The following is a 23,090-nucleotide window of genomic DNA, read 5'->3' as shown; positions in this document are numbered from 1 at the left end:
ATGTTGAAACTCACTTATGTATGTATTTGCTCCTTTTTTTTTTTTTTAATAATATATTAACTTGTTGAACACTGTTCTTTTTGCAGTGTTACAAAAGGGGGGGTGGGGGAATTTCCCAACCTTTTTCAGTTTGGGTGAGCTACTGAAATCCATTTTGTACTAGCTATGTCACCGCTCCCGGCAGCAGCTGGCAGCGGCGCTTGGCCGAGCCGGGGTCAGGTCCAGCCATTCAACATCAGTAGTTTTTAAAGTAAATTTTTTTTTTTTTTTTAATTGTCTGGTTATTACTAATGAGGGTTGTTGCAAATCACACTTCCAGTGTAGTTCCTAGTGTAGGCCCAGCAAAAGGGATATCGCAGCTTTGTGTTGGGGAGAAATTGAGCTGACATGGCCAGTACAAAGGAGAAAATAGGGAGGGAATAACGTTTTGCACCTTATTGAAAAGAGGAGAAGATTTTAAGTGCATACAGACATAGTTAAGAGCTTTTATTGTGACAGGAGAACTTTTTTCCATATGCGTGCATACTCTCTGTAATTCCAGTGTAAAATATTGTACTTGCACTAGCTTTTTTAAAACAAATATTAAAAAAAATGGAAGAATTCATATTCTATTTTCTAATGGTGGTGTGTCTATTTGTAGGATACACTCGCGTCTGTTTATTGAATTTTATGGTCCCTTTCTTTGATGGTGCTTGCAGGTTTTCTAGGTAGAAATTATTTCATTATTATAATAAAACAATGTTTGATTCAAAATTTGAACAAAATTGTTTTAAAGAAATTGTCTGTATACCAGTACAAGTTTATTGTTTCAGTATACTCGTACTAATAAAATAACAGTGCCAATTGCAAATGCATGTTGTGTCTTTTATGACTAAAGGGGAGAGAGCTTTCCTAGGGACATAATTTTTCCAGTTTAATTCCCTGCCCCATCCTCCCCCAGCCCCGCCCAGTATTTGCGACGATGCCAAAAGGCGCCGCAGCCTCCCACCCATGGCCATAAAACGCTCTGCAGCCTGTCAGGGTGAAGCTCTTTATTGCATAACAAAAACAAAAACTTGGGAGCAGTTGGGACGATTGGACCGCGCATACAGGGATGCCACAGCAGAGGGAAGGAGGGCAGTGCTCTCATCACCATCTCAGCGGGCCCAAGCAGGGCAGCAAAACACTGAAAGCCCATCAGCTTTTTGGCCAATGACACAGAAGCGCTTCACAGTTATCACAGGCAACACCAGGGAGTTCTGGACTCCAGACTGCTGATTTATATATGGAAACTTTAGCCAGCAAACACTGGGTCAAATAAATGTTGGGGAGGGCTTGCTTAAGAATCTGGGTGACCACAAATGAAGCTAAGGCTGCAGGGGGTGGTCTGTCCTGAGTGCAGAGCTGTGCCAGCATCTACTCGAGACAAGCTTCAACCCCGCTGCCCCTGGCAGCCCCCAGCCCGCAGGGAAGGGCTGGCCCTCTCCCACCTGCTGGCCCTGGCTGCTGTGGAGGGCAAACCGCTGTTCCTGGGACTTGGCTTTTTTCCCCCCCCCACCCTCTTCTATACAAGGCCAAACCTGGCACTGGTTGCAAAAGCCCTCCTGGCTCCAATGAATTTTTGGTGTAAAACTGGTATTAGCAGCTAAGCAGCACCATCCCCCAGGGGGGATGTGAGATGGTGATGGATAGACACTGGACATACAGCGGCAGAAAGCTGCAGCAACAAGTCTGTCACAAGAGTGGAGTTCAATAGGTATGAAGTAGGGAGTGCTTGGTTCAGAACAGCTTCAAACTCTCATAATTGACTGAAAACACCTGTCCCAACACAGTGGGGCTTGGCCAACAGCTGCCAGATTTCTTCCTCATCTCTGTCCTTTCTATCCCTGCTACTGACTAGCTGAAAGAAGAGACAGGCACATTTTATTAGGAAAAGCTCCCCCAAAGGCAAACAGAGGCTTCTTCTGATCTGCTTACAGCTCTCCATATTTACAGGGTGTCCCTATCCTACATTCAACCCCACCATGCCCTAAGGGAGAAGAATGCTTCACCAAAGAACAGCTGAAGCCCCTGCCCCGTGGCCGATGGGACTGGCTGTTCCAATAAGCAGATGGAATGTGTTTTGTGTGTGGCTTGTTTTGCGTCTGTCAGGATGCTGGCTTAGGGCCCACCCCTTTAGCAACTGCTCACACCTACAACAAGGAGGTGTCCTCGTGCACAGTGCACCCCTTGGAGTCACCACACAGTCACTGGGGAGTGAGCAAGGCCACTCTGGTGCCAAGCCCTTCCCTCCCAAGGAGTTCCAGTAGCCAGGCTCTGTGGACAGGAGCCCACCCTGCAAAATGTGCTGCAGCAAGGCAACCCCACAGCAGGACTGGGAAAGCCAGGGCTGTTAGAGATGTCCTTGTGTTTCAAGATGCCACAGGCAGATATGCTCAGCAGGGATTGCTTAATGATGTAATGTTGTCTTTTTCGGCATCCCCACTTGTAGGTCTTTGGTATGTTAAACTGCACCCTTCTGGGGCCAGTGGGAACCTCAACACTGCTCTTGGGAGCTCAACAATTGCCTGGCTGAGGGAAGCAGGCATGACCCTGGCCTGCAGTACAGGCTGTAACACTCACAGCATTCCTTTGGACAGGATGGGGTTGGAATGTAGGGCTAGAGAAGACCTGATTATGCAGAATTACTCAATATTACAAATTCCATTTCCCACAAAAGGACACCAAATAACAAAGAACCCAGTTAGATGTGCAGGTGAGGTAGATCCAGAAATGGCACATGGCATTTGTCAGTGGTTGTGGTCTTGACTTGGACCGTCCTGCCAGACAAAGTGTGTTCCTGGCTCCCTCTGCCTCAGTTCCTTGTGGGAGTGGCAGCAGGCTTGAGCAGGGTACAGGAGCTGGAGCTAAGGAAAGATCATGGAAACGACTGCAGCACAGGAATAGGTGTTAAGGGGGACTCAAGTGCTTTTTTTTTTTTTTTTGTATTTTCCAGCCTGTCTCAGAGCAGCACATGTACAGTGTCAATGGTGAGCACTGACATAGCTGAGGGTTATTCCTGAACAAAATTCACATATAACTGGGTGAGATGCAGACATGCCACCAGTTCAGCCTTTCTGCATCTCATTTCTCTCTCCTGCTCACTTCTAGAGAGGAGAAAATGAAAGGAAACATGCTGTTTATCAAAACAATGGTAAGAACTGCTATGCAGAAAACCAAGTATCCAACATCAAAACTTTATCAGTCACCATCCATGACATCAATGTCATTCACAGCCTGAAGAATTTGGGGACAGCTTAAGAATAGCATGTCCCTCTCCTATTAGTCACTGATCAGAGGTATGTACAGGAGGGGAAGGAAAGTAAGTGTAAGAATAGCCCCATTTGTCACACTTGTGGAGAGGCAGCCTCCCCTTGCCCCCAGCACCTGCCCTTTGCAAAAGAAACTGTTCTGAGGCCATCATGAAGCTGCTCAGTTTGGTGTGTGCATGATCTTTTAAAAAAATGTTTACAAATATATATATATTTTTATATGCATATGTATTTCTTAAATTCCACTTAGAAAAATGTAGCTAAAAAAAGTAAGAAAAGCTCTTGTGAGAGTGGGCATGAGACCAGCAGAGGGCTGCACTTCCCACGTGTGAAGGCACCAGTGTGGAGACACACCTGTGGTCAGGACTGGGCTGTGATGGTCTAACCCCACTCCTGACAGAGGTGTCCACTTGCTTCCCCCTCACATCACATAAAGAGAGGACCAGTGCTGTGCCACAGCTGTACTGATGCAGAGGGGTCTCACTGCCCCTGCTCTGGGCTAGTGCAGCTGAGAGCAGTAGGTGGCCCATGGCCCTGTTCTGTGGTGAAGAAGCCTGGCACTCTCTTCACATGATGCTTCCAGGCTGGAGGGAACAGAGATGAGGCCTGGATTCCCTGGGCATGAATTCCCTGGGCCTGGATTCACAGGCCCTGCTTCTCTGCTGCATTCACATTCCTTTATGATATGTGGGCAGGACAACTGGTCCTTGCAGCCAGCACAAGCATAACCTGTACTCACATTAAGGCCCTCGTCCACTTCCAGAGCAGAGAAAGGGGTCATCCCACAATTAAGAAGTATGTCCTACATGTTAAATGGAAGACATTTAAAATACCAGGCAATTTAGAAGATATCCTGTGCTTTTTCTAATGTGCACAACACACTTAAAAATCACCAGGGATCAGCTTGTGGCCTGGATTTGCTTCTCAGCATGGTCAGTTGTACCAGTCCTTGTGACTGGCTTTTTGAGCAGTCCAGTGTATGAATTTTAGAGTTTCTCTTTGCTATTCCTTTTCCTACAGATCACTTTTTTGCTTTTCGAAGGAAACCTGACTCTTTCCACAGATGTCTACAGGAGGGAAAAGTAAAGTTCTGAATACTGAAATAACACCAGCTGCATTATGATCTCAGCAGCAGTTTGAAGTAAGTGGCCAAACATTAATTCATTGGTGATCACTTTTACATCATTTATCATATTGAGCTACTGTGGTAGTCATGGATGCAATGTGTATTTCCAAAGAAATTTTCATTGTGATTTATCAATTAATTATCAGTCCATTACACTTTATTAAAGTGTTACCCAGAGTCTCAAACATTCATTACTGCCTTTAGAGCAAATGCTTTAACTCCATCTCAGCCTGACAGTGTCTTGCAATCAACCAAGCTGTTCTGCCAAAAGCTCTGTCTTGCTTTACATGATGTCAAGGACTGAAAAGGAGTGGTACCACCAAACCAGAAGGCAATTTGATCCTTCTGGTCTCCTCCACCTGGCCACAGACAATGCACTGCACAGCATTTTTATATTTTTGCTAAATGGATGTGAGCAGGCAAGGAAACAGGGAGGACTGCAAGAATCATTCCCCCTTGTCAGAGTTACAGCTCCTGAGTTTCAATGTCTTAAAAACCTGTTTCCAGAGAGCAGGTAAAACAGGAACCCAGGTAATTCAATAACTGCACTCATGATAAAGCAGGCAAGCTCTGAAAAGCTTCTGAATGATCTCCTCAGATGGGGGCAGGGGGGCCAGCACGGTTTTGCTACATTCAGTGCCAGCTTCTCTGAAAGGGCAAGTCCATTGAATAGGGAGGTTTAACTAAGAACAGCAACATCAGCCCTGTGAACTGAAAGTGATAGAGATCTGGCATTTTTAGCATCACATGTCACCAGCAGCCAGGCCTCATCTACCATCCACCTCTGACATTTTGCAGGCTGGCAGTTGTGCCATAACATCCATTCTTAAGCCAGAAAAAAGATAAAGAGAACTTGATTTTTTATTTCTCCATGCAATTCCTTGCACCTTTTTCTCTCCCAGCCTGCAATTTCTGAAAGGTGCATTGCCAGAAAGTGGTGGTAGCTGACAGGTCAGCCTTAAAAAAGGGAATGTGTGAATGTGTGCAGGCTTTAACAGCCATGTCTGTACAAGCCAATTCCTCGTTAATGGAGGTTTCAGCAGCTATTTATCAGAGGGGGAAAAAACCAGGTGAAGAAATGTTGATTAAAAAATAAAATAGGCACAACAATAAAAGATGAGGCTATTGCATTTTGAATCAATGGCACTGTGTTAATAGCATGACCTTCCCCCTTCCAAATCCCAGCCATAGCCAATGGCTATGACACTGCCATTCTGAGAGAGAGAGAGGGAAGTTTGCCACTAACACAACATGAAGGAGAAAGCAAAGGAGAAGAGCAGCCCCCTGCTCTTCTCCCCCACCTCTCTCCAGCCCCCCAGGCCTAGGCTAGGAGAAGACCTCGTTGTGCTGCTGGGTGACCCGGATAAACGTCGTTCTCTTGCTCAGTTCCTTGAGTTTGGCAGCTCCCACGTAGGTGCAGGTGGAGCGCAGCCCCCCAAGGATGTCCAGGATGGTGTGTTCCACATCCCCTTTGTATGGCACCTCCACAGTCTTGCCCTCTGAAGCCCTGGAGAAGAGATCAGTTACTGCATTCACATCTGGATGCAAAACATGAGTGTGTTTAATGGAGCAATGTGGAGCTTAACTCTGCAGGCTGCAGTTTACAAACGTGTCCCCAGCTTTACTGCTTGTGCTTGGTGCTCTCAAGCACTGAAACACCTCAGCTCCACTCACTACCAACACTGAGAAGTAGAAGCAGGCAGATCTTGTAGATGCTTCAATATCCCATGAGTTTATTTACAGATCTGCCCCTTCCTCCACTCTACCATCTGCCTACAAGCAAGTGGAACTTCCAGCTTTATTGAAAGGTAAATTTTACTGTGAGAGCTGCAAGCTTTAAAATGTAAGGAACATCCAGGCTCCAAGAGAGAAATGTTGGAGCTGGTTTTCTGCAGGCACCACCCTACACAGCTCTACAGAGGTGTCACAGCCCCTGGGCTCTGTCCCACATCACTGATCAGACACAGATGGAAGTGCTCTGGCTGTCTCCTACCAGTGCAGTTTCTCCAGAGCTCACAGAGCTCTGTAACAGAAACCTGCTGCACAGCTGTCCCTTGAAGCTAAAAGGTGATCTAGCACAATTCAGTGCCAGGCAAAAAGGCCAGAGAAATAGCAGTGCTGTGAATATTGTCAAGTGCTGGTGCATGCCAGCACAGAGTGCACTGTTCCCAAAAGGCACATCTGAAGAGTTGCACGATGGAAGAATCCAGGTAAATAACTTGCACTCCTCCTCCAGTTTTCTCCAGCCCCACGTTCAGTAATCCCTCCTGTAAAAAAGCTGATCTCACTGCACTTTAGAGTAAGCTTGTTCTGCCTGGCACACTGGCTCATCTGGAAAGGCAAGCCTTGGGAAGGGAGGGTCTAAGACAAGTGTGGAGGGAAGAGGAGACACTTTTCTTTCTGCCCTACAACACGGAGGCAGAAATCATGGCAGCGGTCTGTCATTGTTCTAAATGGCTTTATTTGCTTCTTCCTTAAAAAAGTTTCCAGGGGATAGTACAAGAAAGGGCATGCCTGTTTGTAGGCTCCATTTGTGAATCATTAACAACAGCAACAGCTGTTGTGTGGAGGTACTTCAGTGTGAGCCTGGCAATATTTCATCCTGTTAGTTTAAATGCAAGGTCACAGCCCTAGGGAGACAATAAAGGCGAAGTGTTGATATGCCATGTGAGTAAGGAGCCATGATTAATCTCCTTACATCTGATGAGCAATTGACTCTTTCTTGAAAATCTTAAATAGACACTGCAGTGAGTGGACAATAGATGTTGGATGTGCCACTGGCATCGCACAGACTGCCAGGACTTAGGGGTCTGTTGTATGGCCTGCTCTGCTGGGAGTTCCCAGGCTTTTATTTTCAGCTCCAGTGCCAGCAGGAAAAGGTTGGACCCATGAAATGACACTCATGCCACTGTTCTGGGTTTTTGGCCATGCCCACCTCTTTCAGTCAAAGCTGTGAGGTTGAGCTCAGGCTTCAGAGAGCTTCCTGCGAGATTGTGAGAGACAGTGCATGTCTGGGTGTTGTAATGAGGTAAAGGGAATGATTCAGCATACCTCTGTCCATCTCTTCTGGTTGGTCCCTGGCTCCCTGTCCTTCTTCCTGTCCTGTGACCTTCCCCTGTGACCTTGTAGCCCACCTAGAGTTCCCGTATTCTGAACCTAGACCCCCTGTGTCCTTACCCCATTGGCTGCCAGCCAAAGCCACTCCCTTTCCCCTCTCCTGAATACCCCTCTCCCGGAGAGAATCTCTCTCTTTCCTGCCATACCATCACCATGGAATAAACCTGAGACCTGAAAGAGCCTCATTTGTATCCGTTCTAATCTATGCAGATACTTTGTCTGATCTTAAGTAATTAGGAAAAAGACACAAAGTATTTTTGCATCTGGGATTTGCAGAAATCAGTGCAAATTCTACCACATCCTGCCACCTGAAAAGCTCTGCATTTGTGCAGTTCATGCATGAGAGATCAATTATCTGATGTACGAATGCACCATCAGTTCAAAGTAAATTCCCTGTTAATTCATGCCTGACTATCCTGTGGGTCGTAAGTTGCACATTGCTCCTATGAGCATGAACACTTGGTGGCCCTTTTTTTTCAGTGAGAAATTACAGAAATGAGTGATGGATTACAGCCACTGCCCTGGGAGATGCCCCTGCAGTGGCTACAGTGGTGTTAGGAAGCTGGAGCTTGTGGGTTGCCACTTCAGGCTTTGGACACCAAGATCTACAAAAGTGATGAACACCTAATGACACAGCCCCAAAGCTCTGACAGCTAAACACTTGCTACTGCTCCTCAGAGTGTCAGCTGATGAGCTGGTGGGATGTCCTGCTGATCAAGGAGTAACCTGCAGACACCATACTGGGGAAAATATGGTAGAAGACAAGTGTGAGGTGAGCTCCACAGCTTTGTCCACAGGGATAAGGGGATAAAGTTTCTCATGAATATATACTCGAGCTGTGCTAACACTAATCCCAATAGCCTTGTCCCCAGAGGAAAGGGGTTTTTAAGAGATAACATGTTGCTCAGACTGAGCTGAGAAGTCATCTGGTTCCCAGGGAAGTGTGAGTGGAATTTTACTACATGCACAATTAACTGCTGTAGTCTGGCCCAGGGGTGGGATCTGTATCCATATGAGTATGTAACCACATGTTAACCCCTTTAACACAGTGCTCAGGATGAAGGAGAGACATTACATTAGTAAGTCTAGTGCTACATTATTGATCCCTAGTGGCTGGTCCAAAGGGAGGAAAAATGGAGTTTTGAACTTACACACATTAAGACTGTGATGTCGTCTAAAGAGTTCATACTGGATTAACGTTCCAAGAGTTCCACAATATGTGCCTTGCTAAGGAGTGACGTATAGGCCACAAATTGCTGTGTTCTTGTGTGAGTGCCAAATTAGTTCATGCATGAGCACTGAATAAATTAATGCATGAGTGCCCAATTAATTAATGCATCAATGGCCAATAATTTTTGCATAAGCATCCAATCAGTTCATGCATGCGTGCCCAAATTATTTATTCCAAACACCCTGTTAGTACATTCATGAGTACCCAATGTGATGAGCACCCAGCTGACTCCACCAGCAGCTACATGGGTGCTGTGCTGGGCAAACACGGTGGGGTTCAGGTGACACAGGGGGCCATTGTGACCTGTGAGGGAGAAGGCCATGACCTGCATCATGCCAGGGATAGTTCCACCTGGCTCCAAACATGGTGTGAGCCACCAAACTTTCAGAGAGTCAGAGGAGCACATGACACCTCTCCTCAAGTGTATTTATAAAACAGCAGCAGCCACTGGGAGAGGAGACACACCTGAGGAGAGTGCAGCTAGAGGCACCCTTGAAAGGAGGTGGCCCATGCCAAAGGTGTGCACTCCCAAAGGATGTAGTCCCCGTGTGACTCATGCCAGAAAAGGGACAGCTGTAAAGAGATTGTGTCCTGTGGACAGCCCTCAGTGTTGACAACACACCAGTGTTTTAGTTATTACCAAGCCGTGCTCACTCCAAGTCAAGGACTTTCCTCTTCCTCACACCACCCCACCAACAAGTAGGCTGGAATGGCAAGAAGTTGGTATGGGACACAGCCAGGACAGCTGACTCAGACTGGCCAAAGCGACACACCATACCATATGGCAACATGCTCAGTATATAAACTAGGGAGAAAGCTGGCTGGGATCACTGCTCAGGAACGGGCTGGGCATTGGTTGGTGAGTGGTGAAAAATTGTGTATAACTTGTTTTGTATATTATTATTATTTTTGCTGTTGTTGTTATTATCCCTTCCCTTTCTGACCTACTAAACTGTCTTTATCTCAAGCCATGAATTTTGCTGTTTTTTTCCCAACTCTCTCTCCCATCCCACGGGGGGGTGGAGTGAGTGAGCGCCTGGGTGGTGTTTAGCTGCCTGCTGGGATAAACCATGACAATGGATTACACGGGCTGTCACAAAAAGTGGCACACTTGGCAGAGAGCTGCATAAGCAAGTCAGCAGGAACTGCTGAGGGTTTTGCAGCTCTGACATCTCTCCTGGAGTTATGACCCAAAAGTGACCCCTTCTCAGAAAGAAAGGTGATGACAGAGCAATTGAGGCTCCCAGCAGCTGGGAAAGGTGTGCTCAGATGCTCTCAGCAGTAACTCTGACTCTTGCCAGCCACTGAAAAGAAAGGGAGAACGATTTGCTTCAGACTTTTTGCACAGAGCCTGGTCTGCAGTCCCCTCCTGGCCAGCTGAAGGCTGCTGCATGGAGGGATGTGTGTGGTGGGTAAGAATCCTGGCAGACTACATGGGATGAAGCACATGTGACAATGCTCTGTCAGCCCAGCAAAATGTGGGTCAGAATAAAGAAGTCAGGCTGCCCTGGCATGAAGCAATTTTTTGAGTGGGGCATTTAAAAAATGGAGGAACTGGGGGCAGGTTTTCAAGGCTATCATTTGGGATACACAAGATGGTAAGCAGCAGCCAGCAGTTGGTGCTATTCTGTTTCTGTGACCAAAATTTCACCCTGCAGTTAATATAAAGTGCCCAAACCCAGCTTAGTAGCAGCTGTGAATTGCTGAGAGGCCACAATAGAACTGCAGCGTTCACACAAAACCTGTGAAATTTCAAAAGAGTTAACAAAAACAAATTGGCTCAATCTGAACAATACTGCATGCAGCCTCAGTCCCTGCTTGCCTTATTTCTCTTCTCCCACAAAAGAAACATAAAAATTGCCTTTCAGAAATCCCCAGCTCTCTGATATCCATATTCCTCATGGAAGGAGGTGAAAATGTAAAAATAAGCCAATATATAAATGACATAAGATTAATGAAAGTGAGTACATGGATTAAATGGGATCAGCTTGACATATTCATTACAAAAACAATTACTCTCATGACTTTATTCCCTGCTACAGCCATCTCACCTTATCTGTCAGTTTTAATGTAACTGCTGCAGGCTCAGGTTCTCCAGCCAACACATGTAATTTTGAGAAGATGAAGTTAAATGACAAGCAGACTGATTCTGCAGGGGACTGAGCACACTGAGCTCCCCACTGCTCAAATAACACACTATTAGTGTGCAGGCTCTTTTAAAGACAAAACAGCTTATTTGGGTCACCAATACAGACTTACAGCTGGGCTTTTAAAATGCATATAAAAGAGCCCCACTGACCTGACCTGTTTGGGTCAAGTCTGGGGTATCCAGCATTTAAAATGCTGACTAAGAACCCTTTTGGTTCAAGCTTGCCATCAGCTAAACTAGGAAGTGATTAAACTTCCTGTAACTTTTACTATAAGAGCAATTCAAAGAAAACTTTGTGCTGTTTCAAATCCCCCTTTAATGCCCAGCACACTTACAATGCTGGATTTAGCAGCTGCTATTTTTAAACCACAGTGACACTCATGCTGGGACAGGCCAAGGAAGACTGAGCCCAAGGCTGGTACAGGTAGCCAGCTCTGTGTCATGGCTGTAGAGTGAAGATGAGTATCAGCACTTTCCTAGTCAAAAGCCAAGGCTCACAGATTTAGTGTTTCAAGCTGTTGCATCTAGCAGTAGACTGGGAGACTCCTTCTATGCTACCTATTAGTGGCACAGAAATGCAGTATCTCAACAGGGATTAAAAATTTCAGATTGTGCTCCTGCTCCCTTGATGCTAAGAAAGTTTCAGAACCTGATCCCCAGGGGATTCTCAAATCAAGGATGTAAATCCAAATAAAGCTATGGATCAAGCCAAATTTGTACAGCCCATAGTGACTTCAAAAGGTCTGTCTAGACTGAGCACCTTTCTCTACATCCTTTCCTCCTACAAGACAGAATACTTGCACTCTATCTCATTTTCAAGAGGGACCAGTGTCAATTAGTTCTCCTGCAATAAATTTTCTTGTCAGATCACACACACCTAACCAACTGGAAAAGAATTTAAGAGCTGGCTTAGTCTTTTGTCACCTTGGCACAGCCAGCTTTCTCAAACTCTTCCTGCAAACTCTTCCTCAAACTTCCACCAGCTCTGTGGAGGCCAGGCCCTAATGACTGTGCTGCACTGAGATCCAGGCAGCACTCTTGGACTGTTCTGTAATCTGTCAGGGAGCTGCCATTGACTACATAGCTGAGCAGCATCAGGCCCTTTCCTACACTCCAGCTGACTCCAGCACAGGGTAGCACAGGACAGGAAATTACCATTCAGGTAAAAGGCTGCCAGCACCACTGTGCAATTGGCAGTTGCCACTTTTATATTATGAGACACTCATTAGTGCTGTCCCCTCAGACCATTTGTTCAGAGGCTTTGATGATGAGCAGACTAACTGGGAGACAAAGAAAGAAAAAGAGACCCCAACTGTATGCTGCTTCTGAGAAGTGGCACATGAACCCAAAGTGAATCAAAGCTCAGAGATAGGCAAGCACATCTTTCTGGTGCATCATTTCAGGTGCAGATGGCAGCTTGTGCAGCTCTTTCTTGTGCAAATAAACAGTTGTGTTTGAAAGCAAAACACTGAACAGGTTGCCCAGAGACCTGGTGGATGCCCCATGCCTGAAAACACTCAAGACCACGCTGGACAGAGCTCTGAGCAACCTGATCTAGTTGAAGATGCCCCTGCTCATCATAGGGAGTTTGGACTAGATGAACCTTAAAGGTCCCTTCCAACCCAAATGATCCTGTGATGCCACAATTTAGGCCAAAGGAGATGGTTGTAGATGCTCTGAAGGAGGCTAAGTTTTACCACTTTGCATTCTGCTGAGTGCTATGTGAATGAGTACACAATTTTATGGTGCAGACAAAAACCACCACAGTAATCAATGTTGGGGTGGAGAACAGGAGATGGGATCAAAGATCCTTCTATCTAGCATGACATCTGGGATTGCTATCTACCACCTTGTCTCTGTGTCAAAGCATGAATCCCATTTTGTTTTGTGGATCCCATTCTGCTTTACATTCTGTGCTGTCAGCTTCACAGAGCTGCAGCTTTTACCCATGGCAGCAGCTGGACACATTGGGAAAAACCTAGGCTGGAGTGGTTGTAGCATATGAGGCCAACAAAACCCATCAGTCCTGAGTATGTGGCTGGAACTGCAGGTAAGGTCACTGTGTCTGAGACTCTTGCAAACAGCAATTTACCAGACAGGACCAGAGTCTGAATCTATGCCAGCAGAGAAGGATTAATAGGGACTCCCCAATAAACCAGTGTTTACTGTAAGATATTCATTCTTCAATGAAGTATGTAAGAACCATGTTGTCCAAGAATAGTGACTAAGACTGCCACTCTTAAGAGAAAAGACAAAGAGGTTTTCTGATGCCATTTCCTTTTCCAAAAAGTCAAAATTCTCAGCACTTTCTGGACTAAAATATCAATGGACAAAGATTGCTTTGCAAAATCTGTCTTCCTTTCCTCCCCCCTGAGGATTTAGCTCAAAAACTTAGCTTCTGCATTCTATATTATTTGAGGCTACTCTGGTGCTCTGTTACCAGAAGAGGGGTGGAAAAACTGTACAGCAGGCTTCTGCTGCCTAAGAAGATTGCCCAACAAATGCAGAAGGGAGTCCCAGGAGCACCTGCTGGTGACTGAGTGCTTTGGAGGTCCTGGGCCCTCATCTCCCTACTGAGGAAACCCCAGCTGAGCTTCACCAGTTCACCAGCACTCACTTTCTGCTATCAGAAGTAAGCATGTGGGTTAGCTGAGAATTCCTACACCAACAAGACACCCAGTGTGGACAAGCAGAGGGACAGAAACTACAGCCTGGTATGTCATGCTCCAATATTTAGCTCATACAGATCCTGAAGGAGCAGTAAGTCAGAAGAGTGCCTAATGCCTTCCTAGACCACACAGCTTGTGCTGCAGTGACAGCACACCGCATTAGCTGCAAATGAGTGAACATCACTGCTCTCAGCTAGCCAACCCCAGCTCCTTCTCCCTGTCTTCCTCTGGATGCCATTCCTCCCTCAGATCTGCTGCCATAAGTGTAGGCAGGAGCTTCTTCAATGGGAGTAGCAGCATAGGCCTGTTCCTTCTCCACAATTCTACTCCAAAAGTTCCTGGATGGGTGGCTCACTGCAATTGATCCAGTGTGGAATTCATACCTGTATTCAGCAACCCCTCCTGCATGTTTCTTCATGGCTGTATCAGAGCTCATTCCATAGAATAATTTCATTTTCTTGCCATTCCTTTCTATAATGTCTCCAGCACTCTGGTCATGGCCTGCAAACATTCCTCCAATCATGACGAAGTCAGCACCTGCTCCTGTGGTAAGCAAAGGGACACGTAAGAAAGCAGGGAAAGGAGAAGCAAGTGAAAGCCAAAGCAAGAACACAGTGATCTCCAGAAACAATAGCCAGCATTTAATAGTTTGGTACAGAGTCCTGTTCCTCTAATAGTCACTGCAAATTTGGAAGAAAAACTTTACTGTAGAACTGACACAAGCTGAATTGTATTTCTCTGGTACTTTAAATTGAAAAAAAACCTTTTCTGTTACAATAACAAAGATACAGATTATTCTTTACCCCACAAGCTTTTATTTTCAAATTCCATTTTGACCCTTTACTTCCTAATAGTATCTGAGCATGATTTCTTATTAACTGTGACTGGAGCAATCAGAAGTCCTAAACACAGGGCTGGGACCTGTTGTGGTCAATGGTGGACATAGAAGTGGATGGCTCCTACTTCAAGAGCTTTCTAGGCCACAAGTGGTGAGTGGGAATGTACCCTGAAGGAAAGCAGAATGTAATGTAATTCTTCCAACAATGACATAAAAGCAGACTTTTAAATTAAATTATGGATTTTCAAGTCCATCAGCCATATGTAATCAGTGTCATTCTGATGAATCCTACTCAAAGAGATCTGGATGGGTCTGTATTTGGTTCCTGTTTAAAAACTCTAGGCCAAGGACCACCACTCCTGGGTTCTGTGGTTCTCAGCATGCACCACGAAGGAGATCTAACCCATAGCTACACATCCTAAATATGTTCCAGATACTGAATAGCAACACTGAATACTCAATCATGACTGTTCAGTCTGTCTATCTCCTCTGGCTTTGTAAACCATGACATTGGCTCCACTGGGAATAAGATCAGGAAGAAGGTTTTTGGAATCATTCTTAATTTTCTACTGTGGTCTCCAATATTTCCAGCTGGGCTGGAACTATTCCACCAGCAGCTCCTCCTGTGATATTTTGGCACATCTAGTCTTGCTTAGAAAAGTTTGGCTTTTAGTCTTTTATGAGCCTGTGGTGACCTACCCCTGAAACAAAGCATTTTCCTGTTCATACTCTGCTTCTTCAACATATATGTGTCAGAACAGGCCTCCCCTCTGCTCAGCTTCTTCCCAGAACTGGCAGAAGAACTGAGCTATAAACCACATTTCACAGAAAGCAGATGAGCTTGAACTATACTCATCCTCCTAAGAGCACATCTGAACTCTGGGGAGATCCCAGACTAGCTAAATCTGGCATTAGGATTTGCTCTGATCTCTGTCACTATTCAAACAATAGCATCAGACCTTGAAATCTGAAAAGTAAGTGAAATCCCTATCAAATCTTCTCCGTTTCTGCCAAATCTGAATTTGGGAATATTTTTATTTTAGAACACAAGGGTGAAGTTCCCCCCTCCACCCCCCTGCCAAAGAGCAGAGCTGGCAGCAGTGCCTGGGGGCAGAGCACCCAGCTGCTCTGCTGACCTCACCTCCCTTTGCCTGGTGGCTGCTTGAAAGGAACACCGTGTCCATGGTGAAGGGATACTAAAAATGAAGCTTGTGCAAAGCACACCACAAGCAATATTTATAGCCAGGCACCCATTCAGGTGTCCTATCATGTCAGCTACCTGGCAGATTTCTCCTGAACTTTCTTGTTTCAGATGGCTGAGTTTCAATGTCTTGGTTCCACTCATGTCTGCTACTACTATTAACCTGCCAAAAACAAAGGGAATACTCATCTTTTAATTACCAGTGGCAAATTCCTGTTGCTGCCTAGCACAACCTTGATCCATCTTAGCAAAAAATATGCACCCTGGGAAACCTTGTTTGTGTCTTCTTCATGGTGGAAGAAACCATGAGGAAGGAGGGACAGACTTGAGGTCAAGGCTGCAAAGAGGGCATTTAAACAAGTCAAAAGCCTGCCAAAAGACATTCTGGATTCAGTCATGGCAACAGTATCCCCAATTCTAGCGCCATTTTTGGTTGTGGGTCTTACAGCCTTCAAATTAATAATGCAAAAGGCACATGAACTCTACACTTCAGAATCACAGAATTTTGGTTCCTGTGCACTTCAGTATCTATTTATTATTTTCCTTTTGGCTGCATATTTTTGGGAGGGAAGCAAATATGTTTGAGTTACAGGATTGAAACTCATCCAACTTGAGTAACTTTTGCAAACTACAACATAATTCATCAAGCTCTTCCAGAAGAGAGGAGCTATGTTACAGCAGATGCAGCACGTCTAAACATTGAAACGACACATGCTTGCTGCCCTGCTGCTCCTGAAATGATAAGCCCATATTAAACCTACTTCTCCAATGTTCTCCAGAACCTTCCACTATGCTTCAGTGTTGCAAAGATATCTGAAAGTTTCAAGTCTGTTTCATTATGTTTCCATCAGTTAACATATGACCAGGAGGTTGTAGTTAGCACGGTCTTTAACTTCTGCATGTTTTTCTTGTATAACCACCAGAAGCACTGGTAATGTTTGCAACATCCATCTGCAGTCTTTTGTTTACAAGTGCAGATTGATAGCATGCCATTATTTTAGGTTGTGGGGGACTGGGAACACTTGGCAACAACCCCCTAGCTAACACAAGATGTGATGGGGTATGTTGCACACAAGCACTCCAGTAGTTTACCCAGAGCTGGCCAGACTTGTCCTGGTTTTACACAATGCCACCTTCATGCACTGACTTTCCCCTTGAGGCCTATGCTGTATCTGGGCTAATTTTGCTCATTCACATTTCACAGTGCCTCCTCTTTCAAGCCATTACAGAATAGCAGCGCTGACGCCAGCCCAAGCTCACAGCACTCACACAGTTCTGCTGGATCTGGATAGAGTCCCTCAGATGTCTTTTGTATCCCTGATTATACAAGCCACTGATAACCAGATTGGCTCTGCACAAATTCAGCTTGAGTAAGCCTGGATTTGTGAGCTGGGCAGCCCTCCAGGCAGATGTAGTGTAAGTTTGCCTGGACCAAAGCTTGCCCTGGAATTAACATTCACCTGTGCTCCAGCTGAGCCAGTGAGCCTTTGCAGCAGTAGGTACACACACAGCTGTTGAAAACTGAAGAAAAAGCCAGTGTGATCTGGTATAATTTGGAACTAGTGTATGTCCCCAGCTGACTTTTCCATATGATTTTTCTTTCCTTTTCCTTCCTTGCTCCTGCATCTCTTCACACCACTGCTGTAAGGAACAGCAGTAATGTGTTAAAGATGCTGACATAAGATTCAAAAGACACATTCTTTTCTGGCTGCGTCACAAAAATGTATGTGACCTCAGGCAATAGAACTTAGTATTTCTGTGCTTTGACTTCTCATCATTAAAAAAGGAGACAGTAGTGCCTCCCTGGAGCATTCTCAGAAATGTGTTCATGTTATCAACCTTTCCAAGGGTTCAGTTATATGTGCCATCTGAGAGTCCAGCATAAATTTCTTTCATTCTTTCTCATTCCTGAATCAAAACAGCTCTTTTCTTTCCTATCAACTGACATCTTTTTCATTATCATCTCTAATGATCATCATCCAGATGGCAGTGGCATCTTCAGTTTACTGAATCCATAACAGGTTCCCATCCTGCAGTTCCAGAACTCCAGCAGTCTCTCCCAGAGTATGTTCTCCCAGCATTTCTGTCCCTCACCTTCAGTGATTCCCTGTTCCTTGCATTTTTAAATAGGCTTCTACCTTGTTTCCCCTTTGTCAAAATGCCCAATCTGCCTCTAAGTCCTGATACAAAGTCACAGGTAAAGCTTCTCAACATCTGTTTCTTGGTTCTTTACAATTCTCTCACTCAATGCAATCTACTCCTTCTGCTTCCATGAACTTGGCTCCTCCTTTAGCCATTTGTCAGTGCTTGTCTTGAGATTTGGGACTCCCTCACACTTCCCATAATTCAAATACATGCTCTGTCACTGCTTCATAGGGAATCATCCCATCCCATGAAGATTTTACAGTGATCCAACAGAAACAGATAGCATAATTACTTTAACCAAAGTCTTCTTCTTGTCTCTAGCCCATGCTTTGTCCAGGCCTTCATCCCTAGATGGAACTGTAGATCTTGGTGTTTTATCACCTGGTCTTTGCTATCCAATACATTCACATAACTCAAGCACAGAGGTCTGTGCCAGACAATTCAGTATCAAGGCTTTGACTTGTAAATGTAGGGGTATGGTGGCCACATTCTAGAAGACTCAGATAGCCAATCACTTCAGTAGCATTCAATGAACACTGATAGTAATAATGTTATCTCAAAGCTTATTTTGTCACGTGCCTTTGACAAATGCACATATAGGTTCAATTTGTCAGATGTTCACAGTGTGTCTACCTCAAGTGTACATAACCAGACACAGTAAGTTTATTGCCTCAGGGTCATTTCCATCATTTCCAGCTCTGTAGCTCTGGCACAGTCACACTGATCTGCCTGCGTTACTATCAAGAGTACAACTACTGCCTGGAAAATGTCAACTTTCTGATGCTCCTCTGTCCAAGGGCAATTCTGTGCCAGCCTTCAGACATGTACCACTGTAAATCCCAGCACCCCTTGAGGAACAGCAAAGCCAAAAGCTGTCTCTTCATAGGTTTCAAGCAGGTTCAGTTAGCTCAAAGAGACTATATGGATCTTTCAGACTTGTAATAAACACTACAAAGAAGAACATTTGAAACACTGTGAAGTTGCCTCCTTCTGGAAATGCTCTTGCTGAAGAACGACCTTTTCCACAGGCCAGATTTCTGTGCAGACAGCTGGGAATACAGTGAGGTTACAGTTTCAGTTCACAAACTCCCAAGGACCACACTACCAGTAAGAACTTCGTGGCTGTGGAGGCAGAGAAAGGCAGAATAAAGACCTCACTGCAGGCAGCATGTCAGTGAGGGCTGAGGAGAGGTTGGGCATTTTTAAATACAATCTTGTCTAAGAGGGTGGAGGCCGCTGTTCAGCTATGTTGGAATCACCTAACTGGAAGCATCTATTTCCTGCATCACATCACCACTGGGTAACACAATGGTTATATGAAATGTTCTGACCAAGCACATTCCTTGCTGGTAGCAATCACTTCACAGCTGTCCTTAAAATTCTCGAATTAAGTCTTCCTTGTTATCTGACCTGTCTCAAAAACAGGAGCTGTCTGCAAACTTAGAAGATAGATTTTGGTTTCGACCTTTCCAGGAGTTCCAGGCCTAGAGTTTTTCTTGGCAGGTCTGTAATCTGAGTTTAGGCCTGCCCCTCCTTTCCATACTTGCAAAGCTTCCTGCAAAGCAGACATTCTGTATCATAATGTGCTATCTCTTGTTTTCATACCACCCTGAAATCCCAGTGAGAGACTGTGTTGTCCCACTGTATTCCAGGCACTACCCCACTTGACACCTCCGAGGAGTCTGGCATTTTGGGAGGTGGGGGAGTACCTTTAAATGTCTTGTCATCTCAGGATGCATTTAGCGCCTGCATCCCATATGCTGCTGTAACAAGGTTATGGCTAAGTGACAATCATGAGTTTGACCCCCCCTCCATACCAACATAACTTTCATGCCCAACAGACAATACTCACAGATTAAATTCTCTATTCTATCACCAAGAGCCGGTGCAATACACTCAACTTACACGAAAGCAAAATCTGTTAATTATTAACTCAGATGTTTTAGACATCTGCCTAGCTCTAGGGGATACAGTATAAATAAAATCTCATCCCTTCAAGTGGACAGCTGATCCCAAGAACATCTCCAGGGATCTGGCCTGCCTTTTTGTTTTGTTCTTCTGTCCAACACGCATTCCATCAGCTCTTCTTCCACTCAAGTCCCAAGTCAGCCAGATTTGGCAATGTTACAGGCATCTCTGAACCCTACTCAGAAGAAACTCTTATCAGTTTTCTTCGTAATACTCTCCCAGCAGCTGTATCTCATACAGACTTGGCAGATAATTTCTAAATAGCACTTTGACCACTCTGTTTTGCACTGCAGAATTTGGACTGTTCCAAAGAGCAAATTCATGCCTGGTGCATAAATTTCACTGGAATCAGCTGCAGGGACTAATGCAACCCCCTGCTAATTGATTACACATTCTGTCACACCGATTCCTGCATTCCTGCTGCCAGGGGCGCTGGAGACAAGTGGGGGTGTCACGACACACTGTCCTTACCAAACGCTTTGGCGACATCTCCTGGGCAGTTGCATCCTCCATCCTGCACAAAGAAAAGATGACAAAAAAAATGAGTGGCAGTGAGGTCACTCAGGGACCCAGTGAACACTGGAGCTCTGTGACCTGCAGCACTGTGGCACCTGCTCAAGAAGAGCATGTCAAGACAGCTGATTGTGCACTTGGGATGTACCATCTTGGCTACGTTTCCAGGAAATTGAGATAATCCTTTGCACTGCTCACCTACTCTACTGCACAGTCTACTGATAATACCACTGGTAACAGCAGCAATGCAAATTCCTGACTGCCAAGTTTCCAAGTCCCAGAAACCAGAAAACAAAACCTCCTCTGATGATCTCAATCATCCCCTGCCATTTTAAAGGCTGTGTGATGCAGAGGTACCACAAACCTTAAACCACCGAAGACATTTAAAATAACTTTCTCAGCAGTTTACAATACATTAAAAGGTCACAGTGGGAGGGCAGAGAAAATATACCATCAGTTATGTTGGATTTTTATCTGATAATCTCTAACAAATTTGGTTGATACAATCTTTAGTAAGTGAAAATGAGCTTCTCATCTTACTCCTTACTGTTTGCTATGGGCTTGGTAAGGAAACAGTAGCACTCTGGACCTTTAGCATTTTAGACCTACACATTTCAATTTCAGTGCAATGCAGTGCCTGATGAAGGGGGTACAGTTGAGGGGAGGGAGTTTGTGTATGTGTGACAGAGCTGTAAAAAAGGAATGGCACACAGCAGAGGTTATGATGTGCTATGGTTCTTTAGGATTTATAAAGGTCTGAGCACCAGATGAAAGACCCTTTAGTCTACACAGTCATTGTACCAGGAGAGCTCCCCATTCCTTTGATGATCTGGATCCATTGCAGACTGCCACCATCTTTCCTGCATTTGAAGCTATCCTCAGACTGGCCAGTTACCTCATGCTGTTTCACCTCCCTGTTGGCAGAAATGTGTGGCTGTGCATGACCTGTGGCTGAGCACAGCTAGACACCCCCACTATCAGCTACATTAGAGCTGGCTTTGATGGGCAGCTGGCAGCAGGACTGTGGGCTAAAAACTTGGTGTGCCCAGAAGAGGATTCAGACACAAACAGAGCAGGTGGATCCAAAAGTGAATGGCTTTTCAAAGGGCACCCCACTGCAAACAGCACCTGGTAAAACTTTAAAGGCTTTTATTCCATTTGCTGATAACCTCTAGCACATTGTGCCTTTTGTTGAGCATAGACACCCTTGCTGTGAGCTCCAGGAATGAGTGCTGGGCTGACAGCTGAATCTCTCTCTTCTTTTAAGGGTTCTGCTTGTGCAATTCTTTCCCTTTAACAAGTCTGTTATAGCCTGGCAGAGGATGTGACTGTGTGTGCATGTGTCAGGAGGAAGAGCAGGATAGAAAGAGGGGTCTAATAATCTTCAAAGAACAGCTTTAAGACTCTTACTATCTGAGAGACACTGGCTCTGAATGCTTTCTGGTAGGTGGGTTGCAGTCAGTTGTTTTTGGGTGGCTCAGTACCTGACTTTCATAACTAATCCAGTAGTGGCAGTGATGAAGGTTTTATGCTTTCAGTGGTACCATGAGGATGAGGGCTTTCCTGTGTAACCATTAATCTCCGGCTTCAATAAATATCACTTTGAATGTTACTAAATTACAAAATGCTGAGCAGCTTAAGAGACTTGCCCAAAAGCTCACAAATTACCATTTAAGATAAAAGGAACTGATAGTGTTGATTCACAGCCCTTCTTTATCTGTAGGTGTCTCCTGTTACTTAAGCTAAGCAGGTAAATTTAGTGATTCACAGAAAGGGAAAAGAAAAGAGAACTAAGCAGTTAAGTCAGAAGAGGCTATATAATCAAGCTATATGCAGTAAAGCACTTCATTTCATGTGAAAAAGCAGGCACTCTGTTCACAAAATAAGAGCATTCTGCTGCTCCATTGCCTTGGAAGCTTAGCCTTGAAATTCAGCTTGACCCCACAGGGCCCTGGGTCTGGATTCAAAATGACTTGTAGATGGCTGGGCTTCAGTTATGGAACTTGCTGCAGGCTCAGCTTCTACCTCAGAACCCTGGGGAAATTTATCTGTAAAAATCTGCCTCCAAATTCAGGAGAACTGGAATAATACCAAAGCAAGACTATTGGAAAGAGTTATGGTCATGGAACCTGTAGACAGCATGATTTTGAGCCAAATGGGTGCTAGGAAGAAGGATGGGGGAAAGCAGCTTTCCAGTCAACAGAATTACTTTAATGTGGCAGAAGTAATGTTTTTGTCCCTAGTCCTGTTTTCCAGATAGATAAGCAATTTTGCAGCAACAAAATTTAGCTCGAGGAAAAAAAAAAACACGGCATGGAAAACCAGTATACACTGGTTGAACATTTAGTATTATATGCAATTTATAATGAGTTTATAACTGTGATTCATGTTTCAAGCATCCTTTATAACAAACTGTATAAACAGTGCTTTCTACAGTATCAGCAGACAGATAGTTATTATGCAGGAGATACATAAAGTATATGGCATATACAGCAGTAAAAACAATACATATGGTGCTTTATTCTGAACTACATATACTGGGTATGTTTCTGTGTAGAAAAAGGGGCAGTATGACAGTAGCTGGGTGAAGAAGCCCTTAGTCATTCTTTTCACTCAATGCTGGTGACCTATCACCCAGGCAGGGAGAAAGGGTAGCAGGAATCTCTGTCAAATGATAGCTACATGAGAGAGGACACATGCAGGGCTGCTCTCCATTCCCCACATTGCTGGCTTACTAGAATACGTGACTGCATCTCTGTCCAGCAGAGTTCTCTGACCTACACGAAACATCTCCAGCAGGCCCCCTCCACTGTAACTCACTGCAGCACTTTCTCAAGGCCAAT

At 44.9% G+C, this 23,090-nt stretch overlaps 1 protein-coding gene across 1 annotated transcript in view; it reads right to left on the bottom strand.

Moving 5' to 3' along the window:
- Positions 1-1,016: 1,016 nt before the first annotated feature.
- Positions 1,017-23,090, bottom strand: part of GMPR (guanosine monophosphate reductase) — a 43,582-nt gene continuing 21,508 nt past the window's right edge. Inside the window, exons 7-9 of the mRNA XM_079301686.1 lie at positions 20,206-20,248; positions 13,966-14,125; positions 1,017-5,923 (exon numbers count right to left, since the gene is read on the bottom strand). Of these exons, the coding sequence (XP_079157812.1) occupies positions 5,743-5,923; positions 13,966-14,125; positions 20,206-20,248 (384 nt within the window). The 3' untranslated portion in view covers positions 1,017-5,742. The remainder of the gene's footprint in view (positions 5,924-13,965; positions 14,126-20,205; positions 20,249-23,090) is intronic.

Source organism: Erithacus rubecula (assembly GCF_903797595.1).
Source record: "Erithacus rubecula genome assembly, chromosome: 3".
Classification (NCBI taxonomy): Eukaryota; Metazoa; Chordata; class Aves; order Passeriformes; family Muscicapidae; genus Erithacus; species Erithacus rubecula.
The sequence above is the reverse complement of the archived record's forward strand: the minus strand, read 5'-3'. Positions and strand labels throughout refer to the sequence as shown.